Source organism: Lepidochelys kempii, chromosome 3 (assembly GCF_965140285.1).
Source record: "Lepidochelys kempii isolate rLepKem1 chromosome 3, rLepKem1.hap1, whole genome shotgun sequence".
In the NCBI taxonomy this organism is placed as follows: Eukaryota; Metazoa; Chordata; order Testudines; family Cheloniidae; genus Lepidochelys; species Lepidochelys kempii.
The window spans coordinates 122,644,965-122,668,906 of record NC_136382.1 but is presented as its reverse complement, the minus strand read 5'-3'; the positions used below and the strand labels follow the sequence as shown (position 1 = coordinate 122,668,906).

The 23,942-nt window shown below is 43.1% G+C and overlaps 2 protein-coding genes across 12 annotated transcripts in view; one reads left to right on the top strand and one right to left on the bottom strand.

Annotated features, from left to right (window-relative positions):
- Nucleotides 1-3,420, top strand: part of AGPAT4 (1-acylglycerol-3-phosphate O-acyltransferase 4) — a 155,069-nt gene extending 151,649 nt beyond the window's left edge. For 6 of the 7 annotated variants that reach the window (XR_012158120.2, XR_012158118.2, XR_012158117.2 and 3 more), the window contains one exon: nt 739-826. Coding sequence is in view for 1 of the 7 variants with exons in the window: in XM_073337852.2 (XP_073193953.2) it covers nt 739-830 (92 nt within the window). In the remaining 6 variants the exon portion in view is untranslated. Of the gene's footprint in view, nt 1-738 lie in introns of all 7 variants that reach the window. The other variant, XM_073337852.2, reaches the window with a different exon arrangement.
- Nucleotides 3,421-5,173: 1,753 nt separating this feature from the next.
- Nucleotides 5,174-23,942, bottom strand: part of MAP3K4 (mitogen-activated protein kinase kinase kinase 4) — a 144,594-nt gene continuing 125,825 nt past the window's right edge. For all 5 annotated transcript variants that reach the window (XM_073337847.2, XM_073337848.2, XM_078852214.1 and 2 more), the window contains 5 exons: nt 21,683-21,842; nt 11,065-11,187; nt 9,572-9,678; nt 6,921-7,100; nt 5,174-5,704 (listed from right to left, as the gene is read on the bottom strand). In XM_073337847.2, the coding sequence (XP_073193948.2) occupies nt 5,684-5,704; nt 6,921-7,100; nt 9,572-9,678; nt 11,065-11,187; nt 21,683-21,842 (591 nt within the window). In that variant the 3' untranslated portion in view covers nt 5,174-5,683. The remainder of the gene's footprint in view (nt 5,705-6,920; nt 7,101-9,571; nt 9,679-11,064; nt 11,188-21,682; nt 21,843-23,942) is intronic.

Below are 23,942 nucleotides of genomic sequence, written 5' to 3'. Positions count from 1 at the left end.
CATTTTTTTCATGTTCTGTGTGTAGATATATCTTCCTACTGTATTTTCCACTGCACGCATCCAGTGAAGTGGGTTGTAGCCAACAAAAGCTTATGCTCATATAAATTGGTTAGTCTCTAAGGTGCCACAAGTCCTCCTTTTCTTTTTGCGGATACAGACTAACACGGCTACCACTCTGAAACCTGTTTAAACAAGTCTGTTCACTTTTTGTGAGAAATGAAATTCCTTTTTAGTTCAAATATTGCAAATGGATCATATTAATACACTCGCTCCTTCAAATGCAGAACGTTGAAGCTGACATTGGACTTTAACTAGTGAAATGTGGTTAGTTCTTAGCACATTCGTAACTGTGGCGCTCATTAGTGCAGGAACAGCAGTAGTGTATTTATGCAAAAGCATATAAAGTGTCTTATGGACTGAAGCATGTCCAGTGTTTGCAAGGGCTGGGTTCTATTTCCACAGCTCCTGCTGAACTGTTGTCTTCCCTTGGGCATGTCACTGCATGTTTCTGGCTCTGATTTCCTGTCTGTGAAATAGGGTTAATAGTTACCTTCCTTTGTAAAGCACAGAGATCTATGGATTAAAAAGTGCTTTATAATTACTATTGTCAACAAGGTAATACAGCAAGTCTCATGTTACCACCACTAGCCTTTTAAAACCTCTTCTGTGTGGCTTACATGGTAATCGCTACCTGGTGGCAGTCAAGTTTTACGTAATTTTTTTCTTCTTTCGCTACAGCTTCTGTTGGTGTCCGATGGATGATAGGGGTGACTGAAATTAACAAGGGCTCTACCTATGGCAACAATGACAACAAGCAGAAACAAATTTAATATCTCCAGAGACTGCTTCAATCCAGAGGGAACAAATGCAACTTCTGAAACTCTTTACTTGCATATCATGCTCCTTCAAGTGAGGGTGGGGGTGAGCGTAACTGAATTTGTGCTCCCATTTTGTTTCCTTGGAGCTGGGGCTAGATTTCAGACTCGCTGAAAGGTGTTCTGCATCTCACCTCTCCAAAACAGGTTGGCCTTTGTTTGTTGGTTTTCATATGAAGTGTCTTACATTTGGAAGAAAAAAAAATCTAGTGTGATATAAGTGGTTGACTGTTCGGGGATACAGGTTTTTCTTGACATGCTGTCAGGAATGGATCATAAATGGTGGTATGAGAAAATTAAAATGGAAATTTTGTATGTCTAGATCATGTTATCAATTTAATGACCATAATCTGTTGTTTCAATATACTCTGCTCAATTAAAGAAATGACAAATTGAACCAAGCCCCCTGCAGAAAACAGGTCTTAGCAGAGCTATTCCAATATTGGTCCTAATTGTACAATGAGATCCACTCAGTCCCTGCACCTATTAACTTGAATGGGATGGAGTATGAGGGTCTGTCCCTCCAGCTCAAACTGCAAGAGTAGGGTCTTTGTGATGTAACTGGTAGTAGAATTTGACCCAGTGAATTTTGAACAGAGCCGTGGTGTTGAGACATGACAAATGTACCTACCACACCACCATTCCTTACAATTACTAAGCAGTTTTGGATTAACTTCAGGGCACTGATGTATGCAATGCTTAGACTGAATGCTGTTTACATTTTGGGAGAAGTAATAAGATCATTTTTAGCTTACAAAATACTTATACATATGGGCCTTCATACAGTGGTAGGAAAGAAAAGCAGCTGTATGTCCTTCAACAAAACAAGGTTGGGGAATCATTTGCTTTTGTCTCTTCTGAGAAATAACTACACTTTGCCTCAGAGGGTGCAGCTTAAGATAACTTGAAGCTAGATGATTTCCTTAGGTGTTAATTTTTTCCGGGCATGCCTTCCAGTTCACAGTCCTACGGAGTTGATCTAGTTTCCAGTGACAAAACCTTACAGCCTGTAGCGATTCCAGTCCCTTGCCCTGTGGAAAGAATTCTGTCCTTCATTAAGCTAGGCTTGTTTCTATATCCTAGCTCTGCTGCCTTTGTGGCCTCTTGGTTTTTAAACATCATAACCTGTGGAAATCGCCTCCTTTAAAAAGTTTTTTGTAACCAGTGAATTACCTGAAGGTCACTTGTTCTTCTCCTAGATTTTGGTGTAGTGCATTTCACCAAGCCACAGCTTCCATCTGTATTTGAGAATTTAGTGAAAGCTTCTCAAGCAGGTTTATTTGTACCAGCTAAGAGTGCAGTGGGATACTCAAAGAAACAGGGCTAACAGTGCAAAGAAATCCATGAACAAGGTATTTGCTGTTCAGTAGTTGAAATATTACTTGAGATGAATATTTCTAACTTAATAAGAGGGCAGGTAGTGCTATTTTTTAGTAGAGGGGCAGTTGCAAGGAATGGGTTTGAAACTCATGGCTGTTAGTCTGAAGGAAGGAGTCTGAGGCAGATTGATTTTGCTGGTATCTAATTGCTGAGACTTCAGGGTTTCCTGCCCACACAGCCTTAACTAGCTCTTAGTGGGAAAGGGTCTTTTAAACTCACTGCTAAGGCTAGCCTATTCCTTCCAGATTCTCAATATTCAGTGAAATGAAGGTGAACTTTAGGTGAACAAAGACGACATGACTGCAGGCTTCCTTTGGCCTTTTCTACATTATAGAATGGAGTAACTAACTTTCTTGGAGATGCTTTTGCCACAGTACGTTACTGGTGTAGAGGAGGAGAACAGAACTAACTGGAACGCTCCACCAAGGGAGAAACACAGCCCAATACAGTACTGTACAGAAACCCCTTAGGGGATGGCTTGACATGAAGGGGACTGCTGCCACCACCACCCATAATCCTGCACAGCCTGTCCCTGTCATTTTGAAAGTGAAGGCAGGGAGGGAAAACTCTGTTTAAGCCATTTTACTGGTGCAGATAAAGTGTATGGTTTGGTAAAGTAGGGGGAGGGTCTTTTTCAAGTGGGGCTCACTGCTGAACAGCAAATGTGTATTAGTTCAGAGGCACACATCCCTTTGTATTTATTTTAATGTTAATGTGAAAATGCTTATGTAATTGTGGAGTGTTTCTTCATACATATCAATTATTCTGAGTGAGAGAATTAAAATAGATTAGATTAGGCTAAAGCACTTAAATCTGTCTCTTTCATTCCATGCACTCCCAGAAGTCCCATTGCTTTAACTGGGAATTTTAGATGCACAAGGAATGTAGGATTGGACCTTCCAAAACTCTACATAAATTTTAAGTGATTATCCTGCCCTTGCTGCTGAAATCAGCATTGTACCTCTTGTGGCTTTGCTGGAATGCCTGTAAAAGGTACTTGCCAAAATTAAAAAGTCTGGTTTATTGTATTAAAAGAATGACATTTTGTCTTGTTAGACATCAGTGTTCACTTCCCCTCCCCTGAGCAACTTATGTTTTACAACTGCCTTAACAAAAGTAGTCTTAAGTTTGTTTATACAGAAAAATAAAGAGTTAGAGTGCAAAACTTGTCTTTGAAATGCAAGGAATTTTTAATGCAACTGATACCAAACACACTCTAGCTGAGGGTTGCTTCAACAGTCTGGGAAGGAAAATGTGAAGGCTGTTAAAGTGAAGCGAAATAAATTTTCTTTTGTTTGTGTTTTTCAAAACACCTCTATGAGCTTCAGGGGGGTAGTGTGACTTTATAGGCTGGCCCATTGTTTGGTGATGTTTGAGGGTGTCTTCACTGATGTTTCAGTACAGCTGTGGACACTGCACCATTGGCCTGTTTAAAAGGTATATGTTTAGAGTTGATTGGCAAATGTGGAGGGTTTTTTTTATTAGGTTTTAGCCACAACTGGCTTTTCTGGGCTAAAGAGCAGATTAAAGAATGTAAAACTCTACCTCCTGTGTCACCCTCAAGGAAGCAGAGCAGCCAAAATGTGAACTTCCCGTAGCCCTAGTTGGTTGTGGAGAAATGTTTCAAAACTATGTTAGGAAAATCTTTGAGGAGGTCTTTTTCAGGTGACAGCTGTTGACTACCCTCAGATGCAACAGACTTGTAAAATGTCCGCTCTCTATATTGGATCCTAGTGCATCTGGATCTTTCTTCCCTTTTGTCATTTATATGCAGTCTTGCCTGAGTAATGTACTGTGTCATGAGACCCTACATAATTTTCTGCAGTCGTGCTTTTTTTTTTAAAAATTAATTATTCACACTTCTGGTTATGCAGCATCACCAAAGCTCAAATCCTCCACTGGAAGTATCCAGCTCTCAGCCCTACAGGAGGGTTGACATGAACAGCTTGCAAAAACTGCACTGTTGTCAAATTAAACTACACATCTGTGTTAATCTCCCTAAATAGGGAAACTAGACACGAACAATCAAGGGATGACTACATCATTCACTTGTTTCACCACTTGACCAGCGAGATACACTGTTGCACACCGTACCTTGCTGTGTTGACTTTGTTTTCCTAACATTGATCAGCATTCTATATTTCTTGCTGGCAGTCACAAGTATGTTCTGAAATTCAATGCAAACGAGGAGTTGGTTGGTGTATCTTACACTAAGCAGGGCCTAACATCAGTGGTCTTCTAAATATGTTAGATGGCAGCAAGCCTTCATATGTGATGAAGGCTGTTCGACTATCATGATCTGTGGATACACTCAGGGGGAGATGTTGCTGCCTCTGGGAAGATTAGCCAGAGGCGGTATAAGAAGTCAAAAATTAGGTGATCACTGACATTTCAGAGACCCATACGTATATCAGGAGGTGGTACGCTACTTTTTAAGAGCACAGAAAGAAAATCCAGGACCTCCTGAATGAAAGGAAATGCCCCACATTCTGGTAAAAGATTGCTCTTGTGTTCCACACTACTGAGTTCTAAGGTTTTAAAAAGTACTTGTAGGAACCCCACCCATGTAATCTGTGCCAAAAGCTCTAGTGATTTTTTCCTCACTGCAGATGCTGTGTACTTGCAAAAATGCATTGGCCATATTGAACACAGCTGTAAGCACTGAACAGTTCATACTTCCTTCACAAGCAGCATGAGGGGTAAAAACCTTAACTACTCTTGCTTGCATGTTGATGAACTCAACAGGCATTTGTAAGAGTAACTGATCCAGAAGAACTCACTGGCACAGAAGGCTGTGATTTTAGTCCATGCTTTGTTGCTTCTCAAATGCTTCAGGATGGATGTTTTATCCCAGAATGTCTTGGGTTTGTTATACATATTGGCATCTTCAACCATGGAGAGAGAACTGCACAAAAAACTTCCTAAAATAAACCATTTATTGAGAAAAACTTTTTTTGTAATTTCATTAATCAGCCTTTTGCATAACAAATCTGAAGCTGGGCAAAAAAACAGAGTAAAAGTTCACAGTCAGTGCACTCAAACGGGAGATTTAAAAAACAAGGTCCAGAACGCCTGATAACACTACAACTTTTTTCGAACCTAGAAAGTCCAAAAATACTACATATTAACATTACAGTTCTCACTTAAATGAGAAACATTTAAAGAAAGAACAACAAAAAGGTAATGGTCCATATACAGTAGTAATGGCACTTTCACTGAAACATGCAGACACTGTCACATGAGCAACATGTGCCAAGTAAAACATACAGGAGCAGCAGTAAAAGTGACGCTTGTCACTTGTGCAGTCTTCAGTCATGGTAAGTTTAAATTTTATACTGTTTCTTAGCACAGTCTTTATGTAAATATTACATACAGTAGTGATTAGCAGATACTTCGCCAGAGTACAAGTGGCCACATATTGAGTAACTTCATTCTTCATCTGTGCAAACCTGTGAAAGGAGGACACAAGACACTGTCAGCAATTAAAATGAGTCTAATTTGTACAGCCTGCAGTAAAGAAATCACCTCTTCTTCCCACTCACCAAGTGGACAGCGTTTTTACAGTTTAACTCCCTCTTTTTTCATCACACTCATTGACAATATTATGATACAAGCTAATGCCTCTGTATGCTATCCCTACCCATCAAAAAAACTTTCCCGTGAATAATAGTGCTTTCTGCTGACGTGACTGATCCGATATCATTACTCTAATTCCGGTAAGACGAACGCTCTTCTTGAAGCATTGCTGGCTACACGGAGTAACACCAAGGGAAAGCAGCCGGAGTGTGTGGATTATGCATAGTTGACTTTGTTGTCTGAATTAGCTTAAACAATCTTGCAGTGGCTGAGGGGGACAGATGGCCTGCTTTGTCTTTTTTCTAATACATTTTAAATTGTACATTAAAAGATCTTTAAATAATGAAAAAAGTTTAACATTTATATAAGCTGTTCCAATCTTTGAAGAACCAAACAAAATCTACATCCCACTGAACAACATAGGCTTTGAAATGGACAGAGCACTTTCATTTCAGGTGCCTGAAAACCAATACCAACCCCTCGAAAAAACAAAACAAAACTAGAAAGTAGTCATTAAATAAAACTTAAACCCTGTCACACATAGTTCTCTGGCATAAAAAAGTTGAAATTGCTAGGGAATGGACTGTCATCTATGCAATACTCAAGTCATTGTAAATGTGCTCTCTAAAGTTTTAGGTCTGACTCCCATTAACAGCCCAGCTGGTACTACCACTAAATTCTCACTAGAGGTTTTTAAAATTTAAAGATAGGTGTCAAGGTTGCTTTATTCTGTGTTTAAGTTACATATGTACATAGTAACAGCCCTTAAAACTCAATGATGAAAGTGTACTAGAAGATGTACAGAGACACCAGTGCAAGTTTGCTGCAGCCACACTCCTTTAAGCAGGTAATGTACCAACCTAAGTTATTAGCTATGAAAATAACTGAAGATCTTTTCATTCAGATATCTGATAGTGAAAATATTAAGCCAATACTATGCAGAACACAAAAAGTAACAAATTTTAAAACACACATGGTTTGCAGGCACTATCAGGAGACGACGCCCTACAGTTGTACATGCATTCAATGAAGTTACATCTCTCTCATTCCTATCTACTACGATCCTGACACTAAATCAACTTGACAAACCTTGACAAATGGATGATCAAGGAGCTGGCTAGCTGTCCATCTCATCTTTGGATCACTTTCCAGGCAGTGAGAAAGGAAGTCTTTTCCTTCTGGGCTTACCCTTTCAGGTATAGGAGGCTTATGACCCATCCCCACTTTATACATGATCTGAAAGTTGTGCTCATATTCATGCCAGGGTCTCTGCAACAAATAATAGAATTGCTGAATGCAAGCTTCGGTAAATTGGTCTGTTTGTTAGCCAATAGTGAAGGGAGCATATATTTCTCTAGCTCCAGAAATCTACTAAAAACCCCAGTGCTCGTGGACTTGAATTGCGCATTGTGGGTCTAAAGCCTTTAAAACAAACTGCTAAGAACACAGTAGGCCTCGGATGAACACGTGCAGCTCATTTTCAGACAATTCATGGATGCCAGTTGTGTTGCTTAATGCACTACTGGAAGGTGTCCAGATATTACAGTGATGAACGCTAAATTCTGTCCTCAGACTTTGCATTGTGTCAAAGTGAGCAACCAAAAGAAAGTCGTATCATTTAGAGCCACACTTCTATGCCCAAGCTGTGCTTAAACAGAGCAACTGCTGATGCCTAGGAAGTAAGAAAGACAAAAAGAAAAGGAGTACTTGTGGCACCTTAGAGACTAACCAATTTATTTGAGCATGAGCTTTCGTGAGCTACAGCTCACTTCATCAGATGTTTACCGTGGAAACTGCAGCAGACTTTATATACACACAGAAATCATGAAACAATACCTCCTCCCACCCCACTGTCCTGCTGGTAATAGCTTATCTAAAGGTTTCAGAGTAACAGCCGTGTTAGTCTGTATTCGCAAAAATTCACATCTGAAGAAGTGAGCTGTAGCTCACGAAAGCTTATGCTCTAATAAATTGGTTAGTCTCTAAGGTGCCACAAGTCCTCCTTTTCTTTTAGCTTATCTAAAGTGATCAACAGGTGGGCCATTTCCAGCACAAATCCAGGTTTTCTCACCCTCCACCCCCCCACACAAATTCACTCTCCTGCTGGTGCTAGCCCATCCAAAGTGACAACTCTTTACATAATCAAGTCGGGCTATTTCCTGCATAGATCAAGGTTTTCTCACATCCCCCCCACCCCCATACACACACAAACTCACTCTCCTGCTGGTAATAGCTCATCTAAACTGACCATTCTCCAGGTTTAAATCCAAGTTAAACCAGAACATCTGGGGGGGGGGGGGGGGGTAGGAAAAAACAAGAGGAAACAGGCTACCTTGCACACACATGGTTTGCAGGCACTATCAGGAGACGATAGCCTGTTTCCTCTTGTTTTTTCCTACCCCCCCCCCCCCCCAGATGTTCTGGTTTAACTTGGATTTAAACCTGGAGAATGGTCAGTTTAGATGAGCTATTACCAGCAGGAGAGTGAGTTTGTGTGTGTATGGGGGTGGGGGGGATGTGAGAAAACCTTGATCTATGCAGGAAATAGCCCGACTTGATTATGTAAAGAGTTGTCACTTTGGATGGGCTAGCACCAGCAGGAGAGTGAATTTGTGTGGGGGGGTGGAGGGTGAGAAAACCTGGATTTGTGCTGGAAATGGCCCACCTGTTGATCACTTTAGATAAGCTATTACCAGCAGGACAGTGGGGTGGGAGGAGGTATTGTTTCATGATTTCTGTGTGTATATAAAGTCTGCTGCAGTTTCCACGGTAAACATCTGATGAAGTGAGCTGTAGCTCACGAAAGCTCATGCTCAAATAAATTGGTTAGTCTCTAAGGTGCCACAAGTACTCCTTTTCTTTTTGCGAATACAGACTAACACGGCTGTTCCTCTGAAACCTGTCAAGAAAGACAAACACGCTTTGACTGGCACTCAGTCTGAAGCAAGCCTAAAATTGTGGAGGGGGAGAGATCGTTATTCTGTATTAAACAGCACACGTCTGGAACAGTAGTACAAGTTTATACAGAACAGAAGACAGACCAGGGGAAGAATGAATAAGAAACAAAGTGGGACACAGGAAACAATCTGCAGTTACATGACAAAATGCCATTTCTAGTGGTCAGAGTAGAGGGCATTTCCTAGTGATTTTATTGTGAAATTCCTGAGAGGTTGAGAATATGGGGAGCGAATGTCACACACAGGTCTTGAAATGATTGCAGGACATAGCTGAATGATGAGACACACCCCAAAAATTACACAGGAGGAAGAGAAAATGTTATGGTCAAGAAGTTATTAAACATTTAGACCCAAGGACCAGAAAGATCTCCCTTGCTCTAGGTCAACAAACAAATGACTGTTCCATCCCCCAAATGTTAATGTATCATAGAGTCACAGGACTGGAAGGGACCCCAAGAGGTCACCTAGTCCAGTCCCCTGCACTCATAGCAGAACTAAGTATTATCTAGACCATCCCGCACAGGTGCTGGGCTAACCTGCTCTTAAAAATCTCCAATGATGGAGATTCCACAACCTCTCTGCAACACCAAGTCAGTCTTAGTCATTGGAAATAAAAAGGTATACAAGTCTGCAAACTTGATTTTTCTTTGGGGAATGCCCGCTAATAAATGAATATCCATTTTACGCTGTTCAACGAGGAGGACTGCACCAGCCTCTTTTACAAATAGCTGAGCCTGTATTATTGAGCATTTAGAACCAATCTGGGATGTGAAATGTTCTTACCTTGCCAGTGACCATCTCTATTACAACACAACCCAGACTCCAGATGTCTGCTGCACGTCCATGCCCTTCTCCTTTAGCTCTAGTAATTACCTCGGGTGCCATGTATGCTTTGAAACAACACATACGGTGGTCTCAATTTATACAACAGAAGGAACAGTATGTATCTAAATAAAGCGATTAAACTGAGCAATCAAATGCTTTTCAATACATCTGCAGTCAATTCCTACTGGTTATTCCCTTCTGTTCTAGGATGTCATTTACTGGCTTCTTGAGTTCTCTGAAATAGTTCAGCATAAATGTTTTTCATCTTCAAGGATAATACTTAACAGGGCTGAAACAGTACATATTTTTCAGTTATTTTCCTTTGCTTAAAAAAAATTTAATACCAATGCAAAAGAATCCTATGCCATTTCCATAAGGGGGCAGAGGAAGGTACCTTCTTAAATAGAAAAAAGGGGACACTCCTGTGAAATGTAGTTACACACTCTTCCTGTGCAGATGCAGTCTTACCTCTCTAGAATTCTGTAACCCAATTAAGCCCAAGTCCTCCAGGTGCACTCAGTGGGAGTTCACACACAAGATTGGGCCCATATTCAGTACACAGAACCAAATTCAGAGCTGATATAATTGGGACTTCTACAGAGTTGCAGCTACTTACCCTTGGTCTTAATCTAGGCTATCTTGTTTAGTCATAACAGGGATGCAAAAAATCAACGTGTCAAGAATAGAAAGTATGACAAAGATATTTGATGTTTATCTAGTCAAAGAGAACAGTACAGCTACGTACACTTTCCACTGAATATGAGTGAGTTTTCAGAAGCTATATACACATCTTTTGTTCCGTTAAACTTTTGTTTGTTGTGCTATACTTTGGGCCTTCCTCTCTCTATACACTCTACCAGTTAAAGTTGCCCCAGGCATCCCTCCCCGATAAGGTCACACCAAGCTCTACTCAAATTTGTCCCCAGCACTGTTTCGACAGAAGTTATGTATCCGCAGAAAGAAAAGGAGGACTTGTGGCACCTTAGAGACTAACAAATTTATTTGAGCATAAGTTTTCATGAGCTACAGCTCACTTCATCATTCCCCCCCTCACTATTTCCCCATGTTTATTCCCCCTTCTCCCCCCACTGTTCCTCACACGTTCTTGTCAACTGCTGGAAATGGCCCACCTTGATTATCACTACAAAATGTCCCCCCCACACATACACACACTCTCCTGCTGGTAATAGCTCACCTTTCCTGATCACTCTTGTTACAGTGTGTATGGTAACACTCATTGTCTCATGTTCTCTGTGTATATAAAATCTCCCCACTATATTTCCACTGTATGCATCCGATGAAGTGAGCTGTAGCTCATGAAAGCTTATGCTCTAAATTTGTTAGTCTCTAAGGTACCACAAGTCCTCCTTTTCTTTTTTCGACAGAAGATTTCACTAGTCAGTGCTAAACATGTTCATAACATGTCAGCATTTTAGCACATTCTTCCTCACCTGCAGTCCCCAGAGTACTGTTCACTTCTCCAGGCATTGTCTGTGTGTTGTTCTTTAATTTTACTGAGCAACCAAAGTCTCCCAGCTTAATCAGTCCTGATGAGGTAAGGAAGATATTGGCTCCTGGGAAATGCAAACAAAACAAAACAAAAATTAAACAACTTGTTAAATTTCTGCTTAATTGAGAGATCAGGACATCTCAGCATAGTATGCTAAGACAAATGGCGTATAGTAAGTGATGAATGTGTAATTTGGCAGTACTCCAGAGATGACGCATTCTTCGCACAAACTGGCCTTTTGCTGGGCATCTTCTGTTAACACTGAGCCTAGGCATACCTATGAAGTCCACAGATCAAGTCAGTACGATCCAAGAATTAAATTTCATGACAAAGCAAAACAGAAAGAGTCCAGGGGGGCTAGGTGGCCCACTGGGTTAATTCATCTGTCTTACAAATGTTGGAGACCTGTGTTCTTGTGCCATTTTAGGGCACAAGGAATCTGGGGAGTTTCATTCTAATCTCATGAGGGCGTTGCTCCATATGGCAAAAATCACCACAAAATCTGCCTCCATTGGTAGGCCCAAGACTATCAGTCAGGAATGAGATGCAGCGGCACAGCTGTGTAGGGAAGCCCAGAATGGTCATTTCTACTCAACTTTTTATAAACATTATGAAAAATTCAAACTATTTTTTTAAAAGTGTTCATTCTCTTCTGAACAAAATATTGGGTGTTGACAAGAATGAAACCACCCTCCTAGGAATACAGGAGTCCTGGTCCATTATATTCAATATAAGTACAGAATTCCTTTTGGCAAAGGAACAAGTGCTCCACTCCTTGCATATGTCACAAAATCACATTCACACTCTGTCCCTAGGAGCTATTTTTGGTTGGATTTTTAAGATTTTAACTGATCTAACACTACTTTTAAGAAGCCCTGTCATGGTTAACGGATTCAAAATTGGCTCCATTAAGAATGTGAAGGCAATTAACACTGTAATCCTATGCCTGAAATAGTTATCAGAATGTCAAAATGAGAGCTGCATAATTGGACTGCTGCCAGGTGCTCTGTAAAGTGATTGCTCAAACTCCAGTATTATGGGTTTCCTTGCAAGCAAGGGCTCATACATGCTCATCATGGCATCCCTCACTGTAACCATCTGCTCAGTGCGAGTGAGCTAGATAGGACACTGCAGTATAATCGAACCCTGCTATCTAAAGCACTTGGGTCCCAATTCAATACTATGGCCAACCTGGCTAATGGAGCTTAGACCACTGCGTTATCAGTACGGCCTTACCAAATTCACAGCCATGAAAAACGTGCTACGGACCGTGAAATCAGGTCTTCCCCATGAAATCTAGCTACTGTAGACCAGGCTCCAGCTGCCAGTCCCAGCAAGGCTGGGGAAGGATGGGACTTCCTCTTCCCCTGCACAACCACTCTCTGTGGGAGATCAGACCCATCTCCCAGGACTTCCCCCAGCTGCAGGAAGCTCCGCAGCCCAGAAGTGAAGGTGGCAATCCCATACCACCCTCCCACCCCCACCCCAAGTGCTTTGTGACCCTTCCCGTCCAGGATTACACCACCATGAAATTTCAGATGTAAACATCTGAAACCATGAAATTGACTATTTTTAAAATTCTATGACCAGGAAATTGACCAAAATGGACCATGAAGTTGGTAGGACCCTAGTTATCAGGGATAGTGGAGTTTTGTACCACTACCCCTACCCCACTCCTGATACAGTCCCTTTTCCATTGCCAGAAACGTTGCTTATTTGTAGCGGGTGACTACTCTGCCACTGCCTCATGTAGGAGCTGGAAAGTGAATTTAGTGGACTGGAGAACCTGGCCCTTGGTGACCAGCATTCTTTTCCATTTCAATATTGTGCCAACCCATATGTTTAGAGCAAGCAAGTATAGAAGCAGCAGAACACTATGCAAGTCATGCAAAATCTTGACTAATAGTGAGTAATCAGAATGAAGCTCTCGCTTGGTTGGTGGTGGGTCTCCCAGCAGAGATGCTGAAACCTTAATGCTGTGACTTTAGTGGTGGCTCTTCTTGATGCAAAATGAGTGGCACACATGGATCAACAAAATTGCTCCCTGCAAATGGTATATCCCAGCATTGTCTCAGGTTTATCCACGCTTACCCGCCTCCTATCCACATCACACAAAGATAGTTTTGTGCTCGTCTAGGCACTATGTCCTCCCACCAGCTCCCCACTTTTGCTCTGTATTGCACAGGGGGCAGTGCAGGACCCTTTGTCTCCTGTGTCCTTCTAAAATATTCTCCAACTTCCAGTTAGTGCATTTTAGCTCTTCCACAAAGAAACCCAAGAAACCAGAAAGGAAATGTAAATAGTCCTTAAAATGCTCAGTTTATGGAAAGGGAGTGCAGCCCCATGAAGTTGGGACTCTCCTTCTCACTCAGAGGTTCCTTGACAGCTATCAAAGCATTTAGAAACAAAGTTTAGATATTATTTAAAATAAGGGAGGCAGAGAAGTTATATGCTTAATAACACTAAAAGGAGAAAATGAGTAGCAGGAATAAATTCCATTTATAGGGTTTTTTTGATTCCCAACAGAATCTGTACCTGTTGGGAAAGAATGGTAACTTACCTTACAGTAACTGTGGTTTTTAGCAATGTGTTGTCCACATGTATTGTCCTCTGGCTGCACATGCCCCTTAAGATTGCAGTTTTCTGGCCAGCTGTATCCATTGGGGCCATGTCTATGGGGCGGGGCAGGGCAGGGCCAGCCATCCCTCAGTTCCTTTGCCAATACATAATTCAGGTGTTACCATCTCCATAGTAGCAGGGAAGGCGCATAGGTCATGAAAGATGTGGACAACACATCTCAAAGAACCACAATTACCGTAAGTTACTATTCTTTCTTTTTTGAGGGACTCGTCCATATGTATTCCACTTCTGATGACCCTCAGCAGTGACCTGATGTGTAGGAGGTGAATGCTTGGAGTCTACCCAAACAATGACTGTAAGACAGCTCTGCAAAAACAAGCATGATGCCCCTACAAGGGAATAGTATTCTATAAATGTATGTTATTGATGCCAAGGTAGCTGCCCTTCAAAACTTCAGAGATGGCTACACTTCTCAAAGAAGCCACAGAGGCTGCCTGTTGTAGTAGAAAGACAGCCTGAGATATAAGGTCTTGTATCAGAGACCTGAACTAAAGTAGTGGTCAAAACTTTGCTGATATAAAGCAAAGTCAGGTTGTGAGCAAGAGGCAGGCCCTGCTCAGAGAATCTAGCAAGAACAGGGCTGACGGTGCAGAAACATACATTCCTAAGGAGTGCTAGGCACAATACTCACGCAAACACATTCCAGAAGGGTAGTACCAGAAAACCCCAATACCAAGTTGATACAAACACATTCCCCCAAAAGAACAGGAACACGCTGACCTCTCTTAAATATAAGTTCAGGATGATGGATAGAGATGTTGTGATCAAACCAACACGTACAAGGTAATGGGTGGTAACAACCCACGTCAGAGGGGCAATACTATCTTGTTTGTATTGCTGTATAAAATGAAGCATCAAAGGAAGTGTCTCTGTCTGGCCAACGGGATAGTGGACAGTCCTGCCACTAACTGAGCCAGTCCATTGGCACGAGCATACACATGTTAGTATTCCTGTAAGCACTGAGCCAGGGCATTAGCACCTTGCTTCGTTGGCAACAAACCTGAGCAAGTTCTTTCGCTGAAACCCGAGTCTGTGGATTTATTGGGCAGTTCAATCAAAGTCTGCTATCTGCACAGACCAGAGCAAACACACGCACACAACCAAACATCTATCAACACCTGTGTTCTAGTCAAATGAGCTCTGACCTGACTTGGGTTGCCAACTTTATACTTGCACAAAACCAAACACCCCTGCTCCGCCCCCGGCTCCGCCCTTCCTCCAAGGCCCTACCCCTTCTTTAAGGTCCCACCCCCCGCTCACTCCATCCCCCATCCCTCTGTCGCTCCCTCTCCCCACCCCTACTCACTTGCTCATTTTCACCAGGCTGGTTCAGGGCATTGGGGTGTGGGAAGTGTGCGGGCTCCGGGGTGGGGCCAGAGATAAGGGGTTTGGAGCGCAGGAGGGGGCTCCAGGCTGGGACAGGGAGTTGAGGTGTGGGGGCTGTGAGGGCTCCAGCTGGGGGTGCAGCCAGGGATGAGGGGTTTGGGGTGCAGAAGGGTGCTCTGGGCTGGGATCGAGGGGTTCAGAGGAAGGGAGGGGGATCAGGGCTTGGGCAGGGGGTTGCAGGCTCCGGGTGGCACTTACCTCAAGCAGCTCCCGGAAGCAACGGCATGTCCCCACTCTGACTCCTATGTGGCGGCACAGCCAGGCGGCTCTGCGTGCTGCCTCATCCACAGGCACCACCCCCACAGCTCCCACTGGCCATGGTTCCCAGCCAATGGGAGCTACATAACTGGTGCTTGGGGCAGGGACAGCATGCGGAGCCCCCTGGCTGCCCCTATATGTAGGAGTGGGAGTGGGGACACGCCGATGCTTCTGGAAGCCACATGGAGCCAAGGCAGGCAGGGAGCCTGCCTTCGCCCCACCATGCAGCCGACCAGACTTTTAGCGGCAAGGGTCCCTTTTTGACCAGGCGATCTGGTTGAAAACTGGACAGTTGGCAACCCTAGACCTGACTGGGATGGAGTCTAAACTAGGTAGCTGTTAACATAATTTAATACCATCAAAGACCCGTTTAGAAAACCTTTGGATGATATTGCTTGACCTACCCTTGACTTTATCCTATCTTCAAAAGCAACAAACAGTCTAGGGGATACCCAGCGTGTTTTGGTTCTATCAAGGTACAAGTAGAGGGCTCTGGGTACATCCAAGGTGTGAAGTCTAGCTTCCCCCTACTGGTGTGTGGTTTAGGGAAGAACACAGGTAAGCGGCTTATCTGATTTAGACGAAAGTCTGAGATCGTTTTAGGTAAAAAAAATTGGATGGAGTCTTTGTCCTTGTGGAAGACAGCGTGTTTGCCATGACTGACTGCTTCTTCCCTACTCGTTGAGCTAACATGATTGCTAGTAAAAAGGCTGTGTTTACTCAAAGATGGTCTAGAGAGCATGATGCTAAGGGGGACCTATCAATCTCTAGCTAAAACTACATTGAGATCTGAGGAAGGAGGAAGCTCCTGTATTGGAGGAAAAGCATGAATTAGGCCCTTGAGGAACCCAGCTACCGTTGAGTGTGAGAATCTCACGTGGCCCTGGACTAGCTGAAACTGCTGCGAGGTGCACTCTGATATAAACAACAGATAATTCAGAGTTCTTGAAAAATAACCAATAGTCCAAAACACAGAGGATCAGATTTTCCAAAGGAGAGGCTGCTGCAGAATTGCCCAAATAGAAATCTTTTGCACTTCGCTGCATACATCGGTCTTGGGCAGACTTTTCTGCTTTGTGTTACAGACAGGCCCTGACACTATTTGTCAGTTCTCTTGGATGTAAGTGGAATTGATTATGGTGTCTGTCATAGACGTTGTGCTGGCTCCAGCAGAATCTCACTGATTGACAACCTCTCCAACATGAAGGAGCGAAGAATTCACAGAAGCTTATAGGACTTCACCAAGGGAAAGTCATGCCTGACTAATCTAATTGCCTTCTATGATGAGATAACTGGCTCTGTGGATGAAGGGAAAGCAGTGGACATGTTATTCCTTGACTTTAGCAAAGCTTTTGACATGGTCTCCCACAGTATTCTTGTCAGCAAGTTAAAGAAGTATGGGCTGGATGGATGCACTACAAGGTGGGTAGAAAGTGGGCTAGATTGTCGGGCTCAACGGGTAGTGATCAATGGCTCCATGTCTAGTTGGCAGCCGGTATCTAGCGGAGTGCCCCAAGGGTCGGTCCTCGGGCTGGTTTTGTTCAATATCTTCATTAATGATCTGGAGGATGGTGTGGATTGCACCCTCAGCAAGTTTGCGGATGACACTAAACTGGGAGGAGTGGTAGATACGCTGGAGGGTAGGGATAGGATACAGAGGGACTTAAACAAATTGGAGGATTGGGCCAAGGGAAATCTGATGAGGTTCAACAAGGACAAGTGCAGAGTCCTGCACTTAGGACGGAAGAATCCAATGCACCGCTACAGACTAGGGACCGAATGGCTAGGCAGCAGTTCTGCAGAGAAGGACCTAGGGGTTACAGTGGACGAGAAGCTGGATATGAGTCAACAGTGTGCCCATTGTTGCCAAGAAGGCCAATGGCATTTTGGGATGTATAAGTAGGGCCATTGCCAGCAGATCGAGGGACGTGATCATTCCCCTGTATTCGACATTGGTGAGGCCTCATCTGGAGTACTGTGTCCAGTTTTGGGCTCCACACTACAAGGAGGATGTGGAAAAATTGGAGAGAGTCCAGCAAAGGGCAACAAAAACGATTAGGGGTCTGGAACACATGACTTATGAGGAGAGGCTGAGGGAACTGGGATTGTTTAGTCTGCAGAAGAGAAGAATGAGGGGGATTTGATAGCTGCTTTTAACTACCTGAAAGGTGGATCCAAAGAGGATGGATCTAGACTATTCTCAGTGATAGCAGATGACAGGATAAGGAGTAATGGTCTCAAGTTGCAGTGGGGGAGATTTAAGTTGGATATTAGGAAAAACTTTTTCATTAGGAGGGTGGTGAAACACTGGAATGCGTTACCTAGGGACGTGGTGGAATCCCCTTCCTTAGAAGTTTTTAAGGTCAGGCTTGAGAAAGCCCTGGCTGGGATGATTTAGTTGGGGATTGGTCCTGCTCTGGGCAGGGGGTTGGACTAGATGACCTCCAGAGGTCCCTTCCAACTCTGATATTCTATGATTCACCTGTACAAGTTCCAAAGGGATTTCCAGAGCATCTGCCATCCTATGCAAGAAGTTCTGAAAAGCTTTATAATTGTCAGGATAGGAGGAAATACAGGAGCCACAGCTTCATCGGGCAATGAAGAAGAGACAGCAGCTGCTATCTGTTGAGGTTCATCAGATGGTCGTGGTTGTTGCTGAGGCTTAGTGTGAGGCCCTGGGGACTGATGAGGATGTTGCACACTAAGGGATCTTACTGGAGACTAGGCCTTGCCCCGAGAAAAAGCTGTTGAGGAGAGTTTCCTTGTTGCGTGTAACCCCTATGGGGTCCAATATGGCCAGGGTTGGGAGCCACAGGAGGAAGGAGAAAAGGGCAAGGGTGGGGGGGGGGAGGGAGGGAATTATACCATGAGGACTGTCTTTCTATAAATCCCCTTTGCACGTGATAGTTAACGGGACCTAGAATCCCTATCAGATGTGTATGGGTTTTAAGCAGACTAAGATCTTCGGGAGTATCCAGGACAGATTCCTCTACCCTCCCTGTCAGCTTCAGAGGAGTGCTTCTGAGTACTAGTGAAGTTTTTCTAGGTGTCCCTTGGTGTGCTATAAGGAGTTCCCTCATTTGTGCCCCGGAAACACTCAGTAACAATATCAAGCCAGCAGTCAGTTCAGAGGGGTACCTTCACCCCAGATGTTAACAGTGGTGACTCAGGAAACACTGATACAGTGAGGTCACTTGGTATCGTGAATCTCTGTGCCAAGAAAGTCAGTACTGTGAGCACCACATTGGAAACAGACAGCACTAGAGTGGGAGGTGCCAAAGATGTTGGTACCGAAAATATTGGTGCCAGCACCAAAAGTCCCAGCATCAGTACTAAGAGCCCTGTTGATGCTACTGCAATTCCAGAAATGGATGCAGCTTGAAACTGTTTCTTGGTGACCAGAGTCCTTTATGCTGCCACAGGCCATATGCTATGCTTTGATAAGAATAAGTGAGGCAGCTTTAGCTGCCTCTTGTTACTCAGACCCTCGGAAGATGACCTATGCTTGCACTCTTTTGTAGAGTGGCGTGGTGCTCTCTCCCACACCTCTCAGTAGTTGATGACAAGGACCTGAGAGCAGGGAAAACAGAAGAGGTCTCTTTAGAAGGAGATACATGGGAGGTATCAACGGAGCCACAGCTCACTGGAGCACTCTTAAATGAAAACTGCTCTGTCCCTCGAGGGGCCTGTTTACCAGGATCAGAGGCAGGTCTCATCGACTTGTCAAATAAGCAAAGTTTCAGGGGAGCTTCCCCTCAGCCATCTGAGTGTGTGTTGAAAATGATCTACAGACTGAACACTTTTCAGGAATATGCCTTTTTCCCCAGACAGAAGAGGCATCTGGTATTCCCATCATCGAAGGGATTAGCTCCCTCCCAAGGGGGACAATATTTTAGAGAGGGAGATTTGGTTTCAGCCATAAGGGCTGAAGTCTAGTACCAGATATAAACACGCAAAAAAGCACCCCCAAAAACATACCTACTAATATTAATTAACTGCTGTGTATGCCAAGATATGTAGCTGTATTCAAATAAAGCTAGCCAAGTGCAAGAGATAGAGGCATTACGTGCAGTTCCATCCGGCAGCCATGTGCAGAAAGAAGGAACTGAGAAACTGCTGGCCCCACTCTGCCCTTTATATCTTCAAGTGGTGGGGAAGAGCAGGGAGGCACAAGAGCAGTCAGCGTGCAAGCATTGCTCCAAAGGACACTAGTGGCAAAAGATTCCAATACAACACCAAGAGTGGAATATATATGGACAATCACTCAAAGACGAACTGGGTGTTTATTGCTAACAGAAAGATTCACCAAAAGATGATGCCAGCTGGGCACTAGGGATCTAATACTATGGGAATGTGCTGTAGCTCAGCCTCTCCGTTATATGATTTTTCCCCCCTCTACATAAAATTAGAAGCATTTGACCACTTGATTTGTTTTATGGGGACCCTAGTAAGACAACAGAATAGAGTCTGTTTCATTGCCCTGAGTTTGAGAACATGTGTATATAACATGAGTTCGGGGGAGATGATTTACAATGTGCCATCTGGCAACCTATATAAATCCCTAATCTGATTTATCCAAGGAAATTACAGACTAGGAGTGGTGCAAAGATGCCCCCTTTGTATAGCTGACCTTCCCGCAGTCACCATGTGAGCACTACTTTAATATTAAGGATTAGGGAAGTTCAAGCACTGACCCTTATCTGATATAGCTTCAACATTTGAAGCTGGAATGTTCCCAAGGAACACTCCTGTAATACTGGACATTAGGAAGGTAAGCTAGTGGAGATCCTATTGGATGATGTAGTGATACAGCTCCCTGAATTGCTGGATAAAAGTTCTCACTTCAGTGTTTCTCTTAGACAAGAGGAAGACACCCTCCTTGTCAGCCTAGAATTGCGTCCCAACGTTAATGAAACACTGCACCGGCGCTAAAGGAATCTTGACCCTGTTCATGAGGCCCAGTTTCTGTAACAGGCCTTGGGTTTTGTCACAGCTAACCTGGTCTTCCACGAGGGAGCAACCTTCTACTAAATAGTTATCTAAACAAGAAATGATCACCATAGATATGGGGTTATGGGGAATACAGAGCTGAGTTCACACCTGGACAAAAAGCCTTGGCCAGCAGGGAAAACAGGAAAGGAAAGAATGCTAGGGGAGGGTAGTGGAGGAGAGGAGAGAGCAATTATCTCCTAAAAAAAGCCAAAGCCAACTCAAGAGTGGCCTACCTGGGTGGAAGGCCTCTGGGTCATGGACAGTTCTTTCCCAGCTGAGGAGCACGAGGCCAAAGGACCAAGAGCAACTGGGAATCTCCTAGACTGCTGCGATGATTCAGAACCCTGTGAGCAAGAGGGACATAGAAACCCAGCATGGTTGGGTTGCATTGCCTTGTTGTAAACTGAGCATTTACAGGGAATAATTTGTGTGAATTTTTTTCCTTTCCTTCTCTGGTTTCTCTACCATTGCTGAGGAAGACAAATCACACTAAACAAAAATAGAACAGCTAGACTAGGAGAATGTTTTGAAAGGAGCAGGAGACAAGAAGCCGTGCTATTGATCATGTGGGAAAAGGAGTTAAACTGGAGATAGAGGAGGTTTCTATGAGCATGACAAAGAATTCTGCAGTTTTTGTAGCTCCAGCCTGTTCATTGTAAGAGACGGCTGAGAGCGAAATGTGTGTAGACTAACAAACATCAGAGAACCATTGGATAGGACTAATTTTAAACCTATTTGTTTTCATAATCTCTCTAACATAAAACAACAGCCTTTCACCACTATGATGACTCTATCATCCCTTTGAAATCCTACAATCCTTGGGCCCTGAGAACCACAGAGAAAATATTATGATCAAATTATCTTTTTGATACTCTTCAACTCCCAGAGAATTCCATCATTTCTTGAAAAGCCCAGAATAAAAATATACCAGATAAGTTACAGTAATACTAGTGTTAGAAGTGTAAGGACCAAATTCTGTCCCTGGATGGAGCCACAGGGCTCCAGTGAACTTAAAGGAAGTTGCATAAGTGCACCCAGGGGCAGAATTTGTCCCTAATTTTGCAACCCTGTGTGCCAACATTTCAAGCTCAATGCGTTAAATAAAAGTGAATAGCCAGTAATGCAAGCTTATCAACTGTCCAGTGCTAGGGCAGGGCATGTTAACATAATTACTGCTCTAGAGCAGAGAACTTGCCTTAAATCCCCACAGATGCTTTAGGCAATACCTTACTTACAACACCGTAAAGCAACATTACCTTAACTTTTTTTAAAAAACAATTTACCTTTAATGTCCCGATGAACTATACCATGTTCATGTAGTACATTGATAGCAATCGTGATTTGCTTCGTGTAGAGCCTAATGACATGTTCCTGAAGGCCCAGTCTTGACACCTCTTCCAGAGTGCCCTCATCACAGTACTCCATGAAGATATACATTTCTTCCTGTTGTGGGAACCAAATTAGATTTCTTTGATGTCTGTGCTGGTTTTATTTCTAATCTTAATTTCTTTTCAAATTTTAATGTTTACCCGTAGCCTCCTCCCACTTCCTTGCTATTTGTGAAACAGGGTCACAAGAACTGCCATACTGGGTCAGACGAATGGTCCACCTAGCCCAGTATCCTGTCTTCTGACAGTAGCCAGTGCAAGATGCTTCAGAGGTAGTGAACAGAATGGAGCAGTTTATTGAGTGATCTATCTCCATCGTCCAGATCCAGCTTCTAGCAGTCAGATGGTTAGGGACATCCAGAGCACAGGGCTGCATCCCTGACCATTGTGGCCAATAGCCATTGATGGATCTATCCTCCATGAACTTATCTAATTTTTTTTTAACCCAGTCATACTTTCAGCCTTCATAACATCCCCAGCAATGAGTTCCACAGATTGATTGCACATTGTGTGATGAAGTACTTCCTTTTGTTTGTTTTAAACCTGCTGCCTATTAATTTCTTTGAGTAATCCATGGTTCTTGTGTCATGTGAAGGAGTAAATGCTTCCCTGTTCACTTTCTCCAAACAAATCAAGATTTTATAGACCTCTGTTAAATCTCCCCTCTATTCCAAGCCGAACAGTGCCAGTCTTTTAAATCTCTCCCCATATGGAAGCTGCTCCATGCCCCTAATCATTTTTGTAGTTTTTCCAATATCTAATCTTTTTTGAGATGGGATGACCAGAACTCCACTCAATATTCAAGGTGTGGCCATACCACGGATTAATACTGTGGGTTTATATTTTCTGTTTTATCTATTCATCCATTTCCTAATGGTTCCTAACATTCTGTTAGCTTTTCTGACTGCCGCTGCATATTTAGTGGATGTTTTCAGAGAACCGTCCACAATGACTCCAAGATCACTTTCTTGAGTGTAACAGCTACTTTAGACCCCATCATTTTGTATGTATAGTTGGGATGATGTTTTCCAATGTGCATTACTTTGCATTTATCAACACTGAATTTCATCTGTCATTTTGTTGCACAGTCACACAGTTTTGTGAGATCCCTTTGTAACTCTTTGAAGCCTGCTTTGGAGTTAACTATCCGAGTAATATTGTATTATCTGCAAACTTTGCCATCTCATTGTTTACCCTTTTTCCAAATCATTTATGAATATGCTGAATGACACTGCTCCCAGGACAGATCCTTGGGAGACCCCATTACTTACCTCTCTTCACTATGAAAACTGACCATTTATTCCTACCTTTTGTTTCCTATCTTTTAACCAGTTACCAATCTATGAAAGGACCTTCCCTCTTTTCCCATGACAGCTTACTTTGCTTACGACCCTTTGGTGAGGGACCATGTCAAAGGCTTTCTGAAAATCTAAGTACATTATATCCACTGGATCCCCCTGGTCTACTTGCTTGTTCACCCCCTCAAAGAATTCTAGTAGATTGGTGAGGCATGATTTCCCTTTAAAAAAAGCTCTGTTGACTCTTCCCCAACATATTGTGTTCGTCTATGTGTCTGATCATTCTGTTCTTTACTATAGTTTCAACCAATTTGCCTGGTACTGAAAGTGGGTTTACTGGCCTATAATTGCCAGGATTGCCTCTGAAGACTTTTTCAAAAATCTGTGTCCCATTAGCTATCCTCTAGTCATCTGGTACAGAGGCTGACTTAAGCAAGAGTTTACATACCACAGTTAGTAGTTCTACAATTTCATATTTGAGTTCCTTCAGAACTCTTGAGTGAATACCATATAGCCCTGGTGACTTATTACTGTTGAATTTATTCCAAACCCTCCTCTACTAACATCTGAGACAGTTCCTCAGAATTCTCACATAAAAAGAATGGCTCAGATGTGGGCATCTGCCTCACATCCTCTGCAGTGAAAATTGATGCAAAGAATTTATTTAGCTTCTCTGCAATGGCCTTATTTTCTTCCCTGCATATGTCTACAATGCAATTAGACTTGGGCTTGCGGAGCTTGGGCAATTGTTTATTTGCAATGTAGACTTCTGGGGTTTCTAGAATCCTGCGAGGTGGGAGTATCCCAAGCCTGGAATTCTGCACTGCAATTAAACAGCCCTGCAGACTGAGCCCCGC